The sequence below is a fragment of the Cherax quadricarinatus genome, chromosome 26, assembly GCF_038502225.1.
Source record: "Cherax quadricarinatus isolate ZL_2023a chromosome 26, ASM3850222v1, whole genome shotgun sequence".
Classification (NCBI taxonomy): Eukaryota; Metazoa; Arthropoda; class Malacostraca; order Decapoda; family Parastacidae; genus Cherax; species Cherax quadricarinatus.
The window spans coordinates 36,470,090-36,488,902 of record NC_091317.1 but is presented as its reverse complement, the minus strand read 5'-3'; the positions used below and the strand labels follow the sequence as shown (position 1 = coordinate 36,488,902).

The 18,813-nt window shown below is 41.2% G+C and overlaps 1 protein-coding gene across 1 annotated transcript in view; it reads right to left on the bottom strand.

The window, feature by feature from the left end:
• The window catches only part of LOC128691598 (glutamate receptor ionotropic, delta-1-like), an 84,533-nt gene that overhangs the window by 62,452 nt on the left and 3,268 nt on the right, over nucleotides 1–18,813 (bottom strand). Inside the window, exons 2-4 of the mRNA XM_070088961.1 lie at nucleotides 17,823–18,001; nucleotides 13,551–13,667; nucleotides 13,105–13,331 (exon numbers count right to left, since the gene is read on the bottom strand). Of these exons, the coding sequence (XP_069945062.1) occupies nucleotides 13,105–13,331; nucleotides 13,551–13,667; nucleotides 17,823–18,001 (523 nt within the window). The remainder of the gene's footprint in view (nucleotides 1–13,104; nucleotides 13,332–13,550; nucleotides 13,668–17,822; nucleotides 18,002–18,813) is intronic.

The window sequence follows — 18,813 nt, the reverse complement described above, 5'->3', positions numbered from 1 at the left end:
ATCACACTAGTGTCTTGGATACATTACACTAGTGTCTTGGATGTATCACACTAGTGTCTTGGATACACTACACTTACACGACACTAGTCTTGGATACACCACACTAGATACACTACACTAGTGTCTTGGATACACTACACTAGTGTAATTACACTACACTAGTGTCTTGGATACATACATTAGTGTCTTGGATGCACCACACTAGTGTGGATACAATACACTAGTGTCTTGGATACACGACACTAGTGTCTTACACTAGTGTCTTGGATACACACACTAGTGTCTTGGATACACTACCCTTAGATACACTACACTAGTGTCTTTGATACATCACATTAGTGTCTTGGATGCACCACACTAGTGTCCTGGATACAATACACTAGTGTCTTGGATACACGACACTAGTGTCTTGGAAACACGACACTAGTGTCTTGGATACACTACACTAGTGTCTTGGATACACGACACTAGTGTCTTGGATACACGACACTAGTGTCTTGGATGTATCACTAGTGTCTTGGATACACTACTCTAGTGTCTTGGATACACGACACTAGTGTCTTGGATACACTACACTAGTGTCTTGGATACACTACACTAGTGTCTTGGATGTATCACACTAGTCTTGGATGCACTACACTAGTGTCTTGGATACACTAAACTAGTGTCTTGGATACACTACACTAGTGTCTTGGATGTATCACATTAGTCTTGGATGCACTACACTAGTGTCTTGGGTACACTAAACTAGTGTCCTGGATACACTACACTAGTGTCTTGGATGTATCACACTAGTGTCTTGGATACATTACACTAGAGTCTTGGATATATCACACTAGTGTCTTGGATACACTACACTAGTGTCTTGGATACACCACACTAGAGTCTTGGATACACTACACTAGTGTCTTGGATACACTACACTAGTGTAATAGATACACTACACTAGTGTCTTGGATACATCACATTAGTGTCTTGGATGCACCACACTAGTGTCCTGGATACAATACACTAGTGTCTTGGATACACGACACTAGTGTCTTGGAAACACGACACTAGTGTCTTGGATACACTACACTAGTGTCTTGGATACGCTACACTAGTGTCTTGGATACACTACACTAGTGTCTTGGATACACGACACTAGTGTCTTGGATACACTACACTAGTGTCTTGGATACACGACACTAGTGTCTTGGAAACACGACACTAGTGTCTTGGATACACTACACTAGTGTCTTGGAAACACGACACTAGTGTCTTGGATACACTACACTAGTGTCTTGGATACACTACACTAGTGTCTTGGATACACTACACTAGTGTCTTGGATACACGACACTAGTGTCTTGGATACACGACACTAGTGTCTTGGATACACTACACTAGTGTCTTGTATACACGACACTAGTGTCTTGGATACACGACACTGTCTTGGATGTATCACACTAGTGTCTTGGATACACTTCACTAGTGTCTTGGATGTATCACACTAGTCTTGGATGCACTACACTAGTGTCTTGGATACACCACACTAGTGTCTTGGATACACTAAACTAGTGCCTTGGATACACTACACTAGTGTCTTGGATGTATCACACTAGTGTCTTGGATACATTACACTAGTGTCTTGGATGTATCACACTAGTGTCTTGGATACACTACACTAGTGTCTTGGATACACTACACTAATGTATTGGATACGCCACACTAATGTCTTGGATACACTACACTAGTGTCTTGGATACACTACACTAGTGTCTTGGATACACTACACTAGTGTCTTGGATGTATCACACTAGTGTCTTGGATACACTACAGTAGTGTCTTTGATGTATCACACTAGTGTCTTAGATACACCACACTAGTGTCTTGGATACACTACACTAGTGTCTTGGATACACGATACTAGTGTCTTGGATACACTACACTAGTGTCTTGCATACACCACACTAGTGTCTTGGATACACTACACTAGTGTCTTGGATACACGACACTAGTGTCTTTGATACACCACACTATTGTCTTGGATACACTACACTAGTGTCTTGGATACACGACACTAGTGTCTTCGATGTATCACACTAGTTTCTTGGATACACTTCACTAGTGTCTTGGATGTATCACACTAGTGTCTTGGATACACTACACTAGTGTCTTGGATGTATCACACTAGTGTCTTGGATACACTACACTAGTTTCTTGGTTGCATCACACTAGTATCTTGGATACACCACACTAGCGTCTTGGATACACTACACTAGTGACTTGGTTGTATCACACTAGTATCTTGGATACACCACACTAGTGACTTGGATACACTACACTAGTGTCTTAGATACACCACACTAGTGTCTTGGATGCACCACACTAGTGTCTTAGATACACCACACTAGTGTCTTGGATACAGCGCACTAGTGTCTTGGATACACCACAGTAGTGTCTTGGATACAACACACTAGTGTCTTGGATACACCACACTAGTGTCTTGGATACACCACACTAGTGTCTTGGATACACCACACTAGTGTCTTAGATACACCACACTAGTGTCTTGGATACACCACACTAGTGTCTTGGATACACCACAGTAGTGTCTTGGATACACCACACTAGTGTCTTGGATACACCACACTAGTGTCTTGGATACACCACACTAGTGTCTTGGATACACCACACTAGTGTCTTTGATACACCACAGTAGTGTCTTGGACACACCACACTAGTGTCTTGGATACGCCACACTAGTGTCTTGGATACACCACACTAGTGTCTTGGACACACCACACTAGTGTCTTGGATACGCCACACTAGTGTCTTGGATACGCCACACTAGTGTCTTGGATACACCACACTAGTGTCTTGGATACACCACACTAGTGTCTTGGATACGCCACACTAGTGTCTTAGATACACCACACTAGTGTCTTGGACACACCACAATAGTGTCTTGGATACGCCACACTAGTGTCTTAGATACACCACACTAGTGTCTTAGATACACCACACTAGTGTCTTAGATACACCACACTAGTGTCTTGGACACACCACACTAGTATCTTGGATACACCACACTAGTGTCTTGGATACACCACACTAGTGTCTTGGATACACGACACTAGTGTCTTGGATACACTACACTAGTATCTTGGATACACTACACAAGTGTCTTGGATACACTACACTAGTGTCTTGGATACACGACACTAGTGTCTTAGATACACCAAACTAGTGTCTCAGATACACCACACTAGTGTCTTGGATACACCACACTAGTGTCTTGGATACACTACACTAGTGTCTTGGATACACTACACTAGTGTCTTGGATACAATACACTAGTGTAATAGATACACTACACTAGTGTCTTGGATACATCACATTAGTGTCTTGGATGCACCACACTAGTGTCCTGGATACACTACACTAGTGTCTTGGATGTATCACACTAGTGTCTTGGATACACTACACTAGTGTTTTAGATACACCACACTAGTGTCTTAGATACACCACACTAGTGTCTTAGATACACCAAACTAGTGTCTTAGATACACCACACTAGTGTCTTAGATACACCACACTAGTGTCTTAGATACACCACACTAGTGTCTTGGACACACCACACTAGTGTCTTGGATACACGACACTAGTGTCTTGGATACACGACACTAGTGTCTTGGATACACCACACTAGTGTCTTGGATACACCACACTAGTGTCTTGGACACACCACACTAGTGTCTTGGATACACCACACTAGTGTCTTGGATACACCACACTAGTGTCTTGGACACACCACACTAGTGTCTTGGATACACCACACTAGTGTCTTGGACACACCACACTAGTGTCTTGGATACGCCACACTAGTGTCTTAGATACACCACACCAGTGTCTTGGATACACCACACTAGTGTCTTGGACACACCACACTAGTGTCTTGGATACGCCACACTAGTGTCTTGGATACACCACACTAGTGTCTTGGACACACCACACTAGTGTCTTGGATACGCCACACTAGTGTCTTGGATACGCCACACTAGTGTCTTGGATACACCACACTAGTGTCTTGGATACACCACACTAGTGTCTTGGATACGCCACACTAGTGTCTTAGATACACCACACTAGTGTCTTGGACACACCACAATAGTGTCTTGGATACGCCACACTAGTGTCTTAGATACACCACACTAGTGTCTTAGATACACCACACTAGTGTCTTAGATACACCACACTAGTGTCTTGGACACACCACACTAGTATCTTGGATACACCACACTAGTGTCTTGGATACACGACACTAGTGTCTTCGATACACGACACTAGTGTCTTGGATACACTACACAAGTGTCTTGGATACACTACACTAGGGTCTGGGATACACGACAAAAGTGTCTAGTATCTTGGATACACCACACTAGTGTCTTGGATACACCACACTAGTGTCTTGGATACACTACACAAGTGTCTTGGATACACTACACTAGTGTCTTGGATACACGACAAAAGTGTCTTAGATACACCAAACTAGTGTCTCAGATACACCACACTAGTGTCTTGGACACACCACACTAGTGTCTTGGATACACTACACTAGTGTCTTGGATACACTACACTAGTGTCTTGGATACACTACACTAGTGTCTTGGATACACTACACTAGTGTCTTGGATACACTACACTAGTGTCTTGGATGTATCACACTAGTCTTGGATGCACTACACTAGTGTCTTGGATACACTAAACTAGTGTCTTGGATACACTACACTAGTGTCTTGGATGTATCACACTAGTCTTGGATGCACTACACTAGTGTCTTGGATACACTAAACTAGTGTCCTGGATACTCTACACTAGTGTCTTGGATGTATCACACTAGTGTCTTGGATACATTACACTAGTGTCTTGGATGTATCACACTAGTGTCTTGGATACACTACACTTGTGTCTTGGATACACCACACTAGAGTCATGGATTCACTACACTAGTGTCTTGGATACACGACACTAGTGCCTTGGATACACCACACCAATGTCTTAGATACACCACACTAGTGTCTTGGATACACTACACTAGTGTAATAGATACACTACACTAGTGTCTTGGATACATCACATTAGTGTCTTGGATGCACCACACTAGTGTCCTGGATACAATACACTAGTGTCTTGGATACACGACACTAGTGTCTTGGAAACACGACACTAGTGTCTTGGATACACTACACTAGTGTCTTGGATACACGACACTAGTGTCTTGGATACACGACACTAGTGTCTTGGATGTATCACTAGTGTCTTGGATACACTACTCTAGTGTCTTGGATACACGACACTAGTGTCTTGGATACACTACACTAGTGTCTTGGATACACTACACTAGTGTCTTGGATGTATCACACTAGTCTTGGATGCACTACACTAGTGTCTTGGATACACTAAACTAGTGTCTTGGATACACTACACTAGTGTCTTGGATGTTTCACATTAGTCTTGGATGCACTACACTAGTGTCTTGGGTACACTAAACTAGTGTCCTGGATACACTACACTAGTGTCTTGGATGTATCACACTAGTGTCTTGGATACATTACACTAGAGTCTTGGATATATCACACTAGTGTCTTGGATACACTACACTAGTGTCTTGGATACACCACACTAGAGTCTTGGATACACTACACTAGTGTCTTGGATACACTACCCTAGTGTAATAGATACACTACACTAGTGTCTTGGATACATCACATTAGTGTCTTGGATGCACCACACTAGTGTCCTGGATACAATACACTAGTGTCTTGGATACACGACACTAGTGTCTTGGAAACACGACACTAGTGTCTTGGATACACTACACTAGTGTCTTGGATACGCTACACTAGTGTCTTGGATACACTACACTAGTGTCTTGGATACACGACACTAGTGTCTTGGATACACTACACTAGTGTCTTGGATACACGACACTAGTGTCTTGGAAACACGACACTAGTGTCTTGGATACACTACACTAGTGTCTTGGAAACACGACACTAGTGTCTTGGATACACTACACTAGTGTCTTGGATACACTACACTAGTGTCTTGGATACACTACACTAGTGTCTTGGATACACGACACTAGTGTCTTGGATACACGACACTAGTGTCTTGGATACACTACACTAGTGTCTTGTATACACGACACTAGTGTCTTTGATACACGACACTGTCTTGGATGTATCACACTAGTGTCTTGGATACACTACACTAGTGTCTTGGATGTATCACACTAGTCTTGGATGCACTACACTAGTGTCTTGGATACACCACACTAGTGTCTTGGATACACTAAACTAGTGCCTTGGATACACTACACTAGTGTCTTGGATGTATCACACTAGTGTCTTGGATACATTACACTAGTGTCTTGGATGTATCACACTAGTGTCTTGGATACACTACACTAGTGTCTTGCATACACTACACTAATGTATTGGATACGCCACACTAATGTCTTGGATACACTACAATAGTGTCTTGGATACACTACACTAGTGTCTTGGATACACTACACTAGTGTCTTGGATGTATCACACTAGTGTCTTGGATACACTACAGTAGTGTCTTTGATGTATCACACTAGTGTCTTAGATACACCACACTAGTGTCTTGGATACACTACACTAGTGTCTTGGATACACGATACTAGTGTCTTGGATACACTACACTAGTGTCTTGCATACACCACACTAGTGTCTTGGATACACTACACTAGTGTCTTGGATACACGACACTAGTGTCTTTGATACACCACACTATTGTCTTGGATACACTACACTAGTGTCTAGGATACACGACACAAGTGTCTTGGATGTATCACACTAGTTTCTTGGATACACTTCACTAGTGTCTTGGATGTATCACACTAGTGTCTTTGATACACTACACTAGTGTCTTGGATGTATCACACTAGTGTCTTGGATACACTACACTAGTTTCTTGGTTGCATCACACTAGTATCTTGGATACACCACACTAGCGTCTTGGATACACTACACTAGTGACTTGGTTGTATCACACTAGTATCTTGGATACACCACACTAGTGACTTGGATACACTACACTAGTGTCTTAGATACACCACACTAGTGTCTTGGTTGCACCACACTAGTGTCTTAGATACACCACACTAGTGTCTTGGATACAGCGCACTAGTGTCTTGGATACACCACAGTAGTGTCTTGGATACAACACACTAGTGTCTTGGATACACCACACTAGTGTCTTGGATACACCACACTAGTGTCTTGGATACACCACACTAGTGTCTTAGATACACCACACTAGTGTCTTGGATACACCACACTAGTGTCTTGGATACACCACAGTAGTGTCTTGGATACACCACACTAGTGTCTTGGATACACCACACTAGTGTCTTGGATACACCAAACTAGTGTCTTGGATACACCACACTAGTGTCTTTGATACACCACAGTAGTGTCTTGGATACACCACACTAGTGTCTTGGATACCCCACACTAGTGTCTTGGATACACAACACTAGTGTCTTAGATATACCACACTAGTGTCTTGGATACACCACACTAGTTGTCTTGGATACACCACAGTAGTTTCTTGGATACACCACAGTAGTGTCTTGGATACACCACACTAGTGTCTTGGATACACCACGCTAGTGTCTTGGATACACCACACTAGTGTCTTGGATACACCACACTAGTGTCTTAGATAAGAACATAAGAACATAAGAACGAAGGAACACTGCAGAAGGCCTACTGGCCCATGCGAGGCAGGTCCAAGTCTCCTACCGGCTTAAGCCAATGCACCCAACCTAGTCAGGTCAGGTCACATTGACTTAATTAAGGGAGGAACACGGCAACCGACCTGGTAGCACAAGCTATCAGGTCCAACTCACACCCACCCACATCCACTCATGTATTTATCCAACCTATTTTTAAAGCTACACAACGTTCTGGCCTCTATAACTGTACTCGGTAGTTTGTTCCACTCATCCACAACTCTATTACCCAACCAGTACTTTCCTATATCCTTCCTGAATCTGATTTTTTCCAACTTAAAACCATTGCTGCGAGTCCTGTCTAGGCTAGATATTTTCAGCACACTATTTACATCCCCTTTATTTATTCCTGTCTTCCATTTATACACCTCAATCATATCACCCCTAATTCTACGTCTTTCTAGAGAGTGCAGATTCAGAGCCCTTAGTCTATCCTCATAGGGAAGGTTTCTGATACATGGGATCAACTTTGTCATCCTCCTTTGTACATTTTCCAGAGAATTTATATCCATTCTGTAATACGGTGACCAAAACTGTGCAGCATAATCTATATGAGGCCTAACCAAGGATGTATAGAGTTGAAGAACAACCTGAGGACTCCTATTATTTATGCTTCTTGATATGAAGCCAAGGATTCTATTAGCTTTATTGCGAACGCTTATGCACTGTTGTCTTGGTTTCAGATTACTGCTAACCAGAACTCCTAAATCTTTTTCGCAATCCGTAATACTAAGATCTACATTATTTAGTTTATATGTGGCATGGTTATTGTCCTGTCCAACATTTAGAACCCTGCATTTGTCTACATTAAACTGCATCTGCCACTTCTCCGACCACTGCATCAGTCTATTCAAATCTTCCTGGAGTGCTCGAATGTCCTCGTCAGAATGAATTCGACGGCCTATTTTGGTGTCATCGGCAAACTTGCCGATGTCGCTCTTTATGCCCTCATCTATGTCGTTTATGTAGATTGTGAACAGCAGGGGGCCCAACACTGACCCCTGTGGAACACCGCTCGTGACGCTTCCCCACTCTGATTTCTCCCCATTTATGCAAACTCTCTGCTGCCTATTTGTCAACCATGCCTCTATCCAGGAAAAATTTCTCCTCCTATTCCATGTGCTTTAATTTTCCTCAATAGTCTCTGATGTGGGACCCTGTCAAAAGCTTTACTGAAGTCCATATACACAATATCATATTCATTACCATGATCTACCTCCTCAAATACCTTAGTGAAAAAAGTTAATAAATTCGTAAGGCAGGAACGCCCCTTTGTAAAACCATGCTGAGATTCGTTGATTAATTTATGCTTTTCAAGGTGGCTACGAACTGCCTCGGCAATTATTGATTCCATAAATTTTCCCACTATGGAGGTTAGGCTTATTGGTCTATAGTTCGAAGCTAAGGACCTGTCACCTGTTTTGAAAATAGGTATCACATTTGCCATTTTCCACTTATCTGGCACCATGCCAGTTTGTAGTGATATGTTGAAAAGATTAGCCAAAGGTGTGCTAAGCTCCTCTTTACATTCCTTTAGAACCCTTGCATACAGTTCATCAGGGCCTGGGGATTTGTTAGGTTTTAATTTATCTATTTGCCTAAGGACCATGTCACTTGTGACCCTAATCGTGCACAGTTTATTATCGTCCTGTTCTACATAATTTATCATTACTGGAATATTGCTGGTATCCTCCTGTGTAAAAACTGAGAGGAAGTATGTGTTAAAAATTCTACACATTTCCTTATCACTGTCAGTGAGCTGACCCGAGGAACTTTTGAGTGGGCCTATCCTGTCCCTGGTCTTACTTCTGTATACCTGAAATAATCCTTTTGGGTTAGTCTTCGATTGTCTTGCAACTTTAACCTCATAATCTCTTTTTGCTTTTCTAATTCCCTTTTTTATTTCTCTCTTTAACTGAATATATCGATTTCTTAATTGCCCCTCTCCTCTTTTGATTTGCCTATATATGCCTCTCTTTTGACCAATCAGATATTTTAATCTATTGTTCATCCATTTAGGATCATTTTTGTTTGATCTGATTTCCCTATTTGGAACATAATTTGACTGAGCAGCTAGAACTATGCCCTGGAAAGCATCATATCGGCAACCATCACCACCTACCTGACCCTTAGTCAGGTCATTCCAGTTCAGCCCACCTAAGTAGTTTTTCAGTCCTATGAAATCAGCCAAGCGAAAGTCAGGGACGGAGACTTGATTGCCATTATTAGGGGAATTCCATGATATATTAAAACTGAGTGATTTGTGATCACTTTCCCCAAGCTCATCATTAACCTCAAGATTATTAATTAGTGTTTCCCTACTGGCAAGAACCAAGTCAAGGAGGTTATTTCCCCTAGTTGGCTCTGTCACAAACTGTTTTAAAAAACAATCCTGGATCGTATCAAGAAAGTCACCTGACTCTAAATTTCCTGTCAAATTGCTCCAGTCAATCTGTCTATAGTTGAAATCTCCCATTAGCACAACATTTTCGTATGTAGATGCCTTACGAATTTCGTCCCATAGAAGTTTACTGCACTCCCTATCAAGATTTGAGGCCCTGTAAATCACACCCAAAATTAGTTTTTCTCGGCCCTCGAGAAGCTGTAACCAAACAGATTCAGTGGCTGACGCTTCTAATTTAATATCTTGTCTAACACAACAATTTAAATTGTCTCTGACATACATCGCTACTCCACCACCTTTCCTGTTGACCCTGTCAGTGTGGAATAATTTATAGCCTTGTATGTGACATTCAGAGGGCATCTCTCTATCTTTCAGATTGAGCCAGGTCTCTGTTATAGCAATAATATCTATGTTTCCTGCACTTGCAATTAATCTTAGCTCATCTATCTTATTTCTTACACTCCTGCTATTAGTATAGTAAACCTTAAGGGAGCTAGTCCCTTGCTGCCCTCTGCTGTCCCCCTTTGTTTGCTGACCTGTTCTATTGTCTTTATTTATAACTTCATGCTGAATACCTTTTATACATTTACTGTTTCCAACCCTAGTGTTGCAACCTGCTTGTTTCCCACACACACCCATACCTCTATCTTCCATCAGTTTAAAATCATAGGCATTTCACCAATGGCCTTCTCAATCGAGTCTGCAAGTGCTACCACGCCTGCCCCAGAGAGATGTACCCCATCCCTTGCATACATATCATGTTTGCCATAAAAGTTGTTCCAGTTGTCAATGAATGGGATTGCAAGTTCCTTGCAGTATCTGTCTAGCCAGCAATTTACACCAATTGCCCTAGACAACCATTCATTTCCTACTCCCCTTCTAGGCAAGATGCTACATATGATTGGGATCCCTCCCTTAGACTTAATGAAAACTATAGCTGACCTGTACTTATCTAGGAGCTCTTCTCTCCTACCCTTCCCAATATCATTTCCACCAGCACTGAGACAGATAATGGGCTTGTTCCCATTACCTGACATGATATTATCCAGCCTGTTGACAATGTCCCCAACACCAGCTCCAGGGAAGCACACTCTATCTCTCATCTTCTTATTCCTATTACAAAAAGCACGGTCAATATATCTTACCTGAGAGTCACCAACCACAAGAATGCGCTTACCTTCATTAGCAGGGGCAGTAGTACCCTTACCTTCACTGGCCACTGAAGTACATTCATCCTGGAGAACAGAGAAGCGATTTCCTACCTTCAGATCTTCACTCTTAACTTTCCTTACTCTGATGCGCCTCCCATTACTGTGAACAACTCGCCACTTGTAGCAGGTGCTGGGCTGCACCTCACTGCTGGTAGCCGTTGCTACCTCCCCAACTACAGCCTCCTCACAGCGAGAGACAGACTGCACCTCACTGCTAGAAGTCTCATTCCCCACAACTCCAGCCACCTCACACTCTCTCCCAGACCCATTGAGGTGGACCTTCAGCCTCCTAATCTCCTCCTGGAGAAGCAAGACCTCCTCCTTCAACTCTCCAACCTCAGTTTTTAAAACACTGCAGAAGCAAGCCATGCTTTGTAACCGTCCACACTAATCCCCAAAGCAGCTCAGGGTCTGTGACCTCACGTGACGACTGACCACTGACCACTCCACACTAGTGTCATAGATACACCACACTAGTTTCTTGGATACACCACACTAGTGTCTTGGATACACCACACTAGTGTCTTGGATACACCACACTAGTGTCTTGGATACACCACACTAGTGTCTTGGATACACCACACTAGTGTCTTGGATACACCACACTAGTGTCTTGGATACACCACACTAGTGTCTTGGATACACCACACTAGTGTCTTGGATACACCACACTAGTGTCTTGGATACACCACACTAGTGTCTTAGATACACCACACTAGTGTCTTGGATACACTACACTAGTGTCTTGGATACACCACATTAGTGTCTTGGATACACTACACTAGTGTCTTGGATACACCACACTAGTGTCTTGGATACACCACACTAGTGTCTTAGATACACCACACTAGTGTCTTAGATACACCACACTAGTGTCTTGGATACACCACACTAGTGTCTTGGATACACCACACTAGTGTATATAAGGTTTCCCATAACTGTTTACATTGTATGGTAATCATTCACATAAGCTGATTTATATTTCACTGTACTTGTTTGAAGGAACTTTCAAGAGTTTCTTATCTGATGACTTTTGCAGTCTGATCAAGTTTTCTTGTAGCCTGTAACTGTCGACAATGGTTTCTGATAGGTATCGTGATCTTATAAAAACATAGGAAAGAAGGAACACTGCAACAGGCCTACTGACCCATGCGACGCAGGTCCATGCCACCCCTAGGCCTAGAATAATGACCACCTAGTCAGGTCACTTCCACGTAAGGAAGGAGCACGGCAACAGACCTGGTAGCCCAAGCTAGTCAAGTTCAACTGACACCCACCCACACCCACTCATGTATTTATCCAACCTATTTTTAAAACTACACAACGTTTTAGCCTCTATAACTGTACTCGGGAGTTTGTTCCACTCATCCACAACTCTATTACCAAACCAGTGCTTTCCTATGTCCTTCCTGAATCTGAACTTTTCCAACTGGAAACTATTGCTGCGAGTCCTGTCTTGGCTGGATTATATCGTCAAAAAAGAGTAATATTGTTACCCCCAGTAGTACATGAGGTTTCATTTCTATATATTAAAAAAAAATCCCTATTACTGATCACTGGGGAACACAACTTATTACTCTCACCCGTCCCGATGTTGTGTGTCTTTCCCTCAGATAATGTCTGGTATCAAGAATCATATTTAATCTTCATTTAAGTATATATTAAAAAACGCACATCACCTGATGTTTGTTGTGTCGTCGTTGATAATAACCAACATAGAGTTGAGGTTGGACAAGGTTGTGTGGAGATCCTGCAGCTCCATGAGGCGAGAGTGAGTGAGGATGAGGAGCCTCGTCGACCACACCATGAGGCGCCCCTTGACGGACCACTTGACGAAGGCGGCGAGGAAGGTTGCCTCGTCACTTATCACCACAATTGTTGTGTATGATGACAACTTCCGCAGCTGTTCACATAGAAATTGTGGTCAATAATCTCCATCAGCTTCTAGAGGTAGGAGGTTCAACTATATCAATAACAATGGGCACAGCTATAGCATCAGAGATAATGTCTTAACCTGTATATCATGACAATGAACGACCGACAAAACAGAAATGTTCTCCCTCTGTACAACAACGATTTAAGCATAATTTTGTACCATTCAATCAGTGGACAAACAGCTTACCAGCTTAGCATTATCAATCAGCAGAGAGAGGTGCTTATCACTCTGGGTGAAATCTGAGGCATTAGTTACTGCTTCAAATAATACAGCTCCTCCAGGAAATCGTAGATGATCTATTATCTGAAAACAAAAATAGTTTGCTATTGGTAACGTGGCCTCAAATATCCTAAATTTCTTCCTCATGGCGCATCTTATGAAAACAATGTCATCCCACTAAAGGTTGAAACATGCAGTATTTTACAGTAATAAAGTTGGTAGAATTACCGACAATATGTAAAGTAAAAGGACACAAGTGCAACTAATGTGACATTTATTGTGGCAACGTTTCACTCTCCAGGAGCTTTATCAAGCCATTACGGCTTGATAAAGCTCCTGGAGAGCGAAACGTTGCCACAATAAATGTCACATTAGTTGCACTTGTGTCCTTTTACTTTACAGTATTTTACAGGACATAATATGATTTGTTCCTCCCATTACAATGGAAATAAATAGACTTGAAGACAAATGTATTGATTTAGAACATAAATATTTAATGATTAAAATCATTCTTTACGTCCTCTTTAATTACTATACACTTATGGAAAATTAATACTGGGTTGTCTACTTAGGGGTTCAGTCTATTAATGACTACACATCATTTGGCTTGACCGTCCGGTAGACCTTTCAGTGAACCACCTGGTGGCATAGTGGATAGATCATTCGTGGTTGTCTGGTGGAGGAAGTGGTATCTAAAGCCATCTTCGGTTCCATGCTAGTGACTTCTGGCTTCCAACTTCTGGCATTCTTGCCGGTTCAGTCTCGTTCATTAATTACTAGACGCACGCTGCTGGAGCCGCTGTTACTTCCAGTCTACATGGGCAGTTTTGCCGAACTTTATTCTGTTAGTTCAGAGCAAGCTATCCTAGGCTTTTGCGCTGGGTAGGGTAAGAGCAATCCCCGAAAAACAGTCGGCACTGTTTATTTCATTGTGAGGAGTGTGGAGACTAGTGGCAGAGTTGTGGCTACGTATTAGTAGTCATCCGGTAGCCTCCCATTTCTATCTTTTTGTCCTACTCTGATATTTTCTGTTCTGCTCTGCCGTTCTTTTCCATACCACGAAGAAACTGTTTATTAAACCACCGCCGTTACCTGGTCCCACCAGCGGAAGCGACTCCTGATGAACCTCTTGCATGGACATGGCTCATTCGAGGTGCTGAGCTCTTATTTTACCCTTCCTTGGCAATTGAATCTGAATGACTCCCATTACCCCAGATGCTGCATAATCTCTACTGGTTTAGCATTTTCTCCTAATTGAAGTCAAACTAACTTCAAGACATAAGTTTTATTGGCTGATGCATCTTATGAAATGGTTGAGGCTTATTTTTTTTTCTTGGTTTAGTCTGTGAAGGTGCAAATTTTGTTGAACTCTGAGCCAAACGCAGATTCATACACGTTTTCGCTGGTGCTGGACCAGAGAAAACGTAATGTTTTCTCTTCGCCCGCCTACTATACCTCATATTTATGTGAAATTGTGAAATTTCTTGTACTGTGGGTGTATCATGTTTATATGATTTGTAACGTGTTACATAATTTTGAAGAACATATCATAGATGGATTAACGAAAATATCTATATTAACGTAAAATAAGACATCTAATGTGCCCAAGCGTGATTATTATTACTTACTGTTGGTATTATTACTATGGCAGCAAGATTACAGGAACACTCTTATTGATTTTAATGTGTACCCGCATGCCAGCACAGTGTGTAAATATATTTAGGTGCAGGTACACAAGTTTAATTATCAGAGTACATATAAAATATGCAATAACTTTAAAATATTTGAATTTTGGAAAGGTTTCAAGACACAATAGAGATGTGCTCATGAAGCATGTAAATAGATTGGGTGGGGCGTGCCGTATTAGAAAGACAGGGGGAGCCGTGTAGAGAGTTTTAATACAAATTTGAAATGTCCGTATTAGCGGAACACTGTAAAGTGGGGGGCCCTTATATATATATATATATATATATATATATATATATATATATATATATATATATATATATATATATATATATATATATATATATATATATATATATATATATATATATATATATATATATATATATATATATATGGGACACTTATGCAGCATATGGGAATCTTTATTCAGGAAACGTTTCGCCACACAGTGGCTTCATCAGTCCAATACAAAGAGGAAGGCGTAAGGAGAGGAGGAGTATGAGGTAATCAGTCCCTCAGCCTGGAGTGGTTGTGTTCAGTCCATCAATCTTGATGGACTGAACACATCCACTCCAGGCTGAGGGACTGATTACCTCATACTCCTCCTCTCCTTACGCCTTCCTCTTTGTATTGGACTGATGAAGCCACTGTGTGGCGAAACGTTTCCTGAATAAAGATTCCCATATACTGCATAAGTGTCTCAATCTTCAACTTGTCGGTTTTTCAAACCATTCATCACACACACACACACACACACACACATATATATATATACATATATATATATATATATATATATATATATATATATATATATATATATATATATATATATATATATATATATATATATATATATATATATATATATTTCAACAAGTCGGCCGTCCCCCACCGAGGCAGGGTGACCCAAAAAAGAAAGAAAATACTTTCATCATTCAACACTTTCACCACACTCACACATTATCACTGTTTTTGCAGAGGTACTCAGAATACAACAGTTTAGAAGCATATACGTATAGGGATACACAACATATCCCTCCAAACTGCCAATATCCCAAACCCCTCCTTTAAAGTGCAGGCATTGTACTTCCCATTTCCAGGACTCAAGTCCGACTATATGAAAATAACCGGTTTCCCTGAATCCCTTCACTAAATATTACCCTGCTCACGCTCCAACAGATCGTCAGGTCCCAAGTACCATTCGTCTCCATTCACTCCTATCTAACACGCTCACGCACGCTTGCTGGAAGTCCAAGCCCCTCGCCCACAAAACCTTCTTTACCCCCTCTCTCCAACCCTTTCGAGGACGACTCTTACCCCGCCTTCCTTCCCCTATAGATTTATATGCTTTCCATGTCATTCTACTTTGATCCATTCTCTCTAAATGACCAAACCACCTCAACAACCCCTCTTCTGCCCTCTGACTAATGCTTTTATTAACTCCACACCTTTTCCTAATTTCCACACTCCAAATTTTCTGCATAATATTTACACCACACATTGCCCTTAGACAGGACATCTCCACTGCCTCCAACCGTCTCCTCGCTGCTGCATTTACCACCCAAGCTTCACATCCATATAAAAGTGTTGGTACTACTATACTTTCATTCATTCCCTTCTTTGCCTCCATAGATAACGTTTTTTGACTCCACATATACCTCAACGCCCCACTCACCTTTTTACTTCATCAATTCTATGATTAACCTCATCCTTCATAAATCCATCCGCCGACACGTCAACTCCCAAGTATCTGAAAACATTCACTTCTTCCATACTCCTCCTCCCCAATTTGATATCCAATTTTTCTTTATCTAAATCATTTGATACCCTCATCACCTTACTCTTTTCTATCTTCACTTTCAACTTCTACCTTTACACACATTCCCAAACTCATCCACTAACTATATATGAGAGAGAGAGAGAGAGAGAGAGAGAGAGAGAGAGAGAGAGAGAGAGAGAGAGAGAGAGAGAGAGAGAGAGAGAGAGAGAGAGAGAGAGAGAGAGAGAGAGAGAGAGAGAGAGAAAGCTTCTACGTTCATTCACTAATGCCTTTTGCAATATGAGGTGACTTTACTATACACTTTTTTCTCTCTCGTTATGTTTTTCTCACATTTTAATCCTTTGACAATATTTCTACACTTATTAGCCTTTAGCTTTTATAAATGTATATTGAAAAAAAATAATAACTTTATGAAATATGTAAGGTTAGCCAAATTTTTTTTTGGTTTATCAATGTCACAGCACACTTTCATTTCCGCTGATTGATGGAAAGTTTATTTCATGGCGATGCATCAGTAAAAGGCATAATTGGTTATTCAATTTATGTTTCTACTTCATCTCATCTATAATTAATTGGGTCATTATTATAAATTAATTATTTACAACATAGGTGATATATTACTACTATTAATAACCCTTCATTATTGACTTCTTAATCCTGTACTTAAGATAATATTACAACCACCGCTTTGTACAAAGAGATTATATACATAACTTTTACTAGAAAATGTTTTCCATTCATGTAATGTAGATGCCTGAGACACTTGCCATGAAGATAGTGGAGGGTGAGGTACCGCCGTCCGTAATGAAAATTACAGAGTAGCTGCCATGTTGTGTTGAGGTCAACACAGCCTCCACCACCTGTGTGACCAGCCAAGCCTCCATCACCTGTGTTGAGAGACCAGTCTGCTGCAGGCGCATCATGGACCACTTCATATCACGTTTAACTGTTGGAAAGTGAAGTTTAAAATATTAGTTTTTGTGTAATGAACACACCAAGAACTGAATAAGTAGTAAGTTTTGCATCACTTTCCCTGTCAGTTGAGTAGCTGAGAACATTACCAAGCCTTTCTCTTCATTCAGCTTCACAAATAAGAGTCACTACAACCATCTTCCAAGATCTAGTCAAGACCTAAACTAGATGTCATGACAGCGGTAATATCGGCATTGGCGAAACATTAAGAAATTTTGATGTATATAATGGAGAGCATAAATGTTGTAAGTGACTGGTAACATACTAAGACAATCAAGTAAGTGGACTGTACTGAGATACTTAACTTATGACAGCTCAATGTCCTGCACCCGCCTCCAGAACATTCTATGTAGCCGTCGATGTAACCGCCCTTGGGCAGTGAGAAATTAAGTAATTGTAAGAACATAATTGCCCCAACGGAGCGTTATATCTACATTTCATGTTACCTCTGAAATGATGAATTCTTACTTTTCTGGGCTCAATGGCCCTCAGATGACCTGGAATTTTGGTCACTTCAGACAGGTTATGCCTTAGCTATCTGCTGCACAGGGGACCTAAGTACATAACTGACTAGACTTACCTGGGGTATATGTATCGAACCCTCAAGTATCACCCCGGTATTCGATGTCTTGATTGAAGCAATAATGTCTCGGTGGCATTGTCTCTCTCTGAAGATTGTTCGTAACACTACACTATTCTTTAGTATTAGTTCTTTCGTAGTAATGTCACAACAAGAAGATAAGTATGTTTCACTGTAGTAGTTCTACCACGAATTGCTGAGATTGT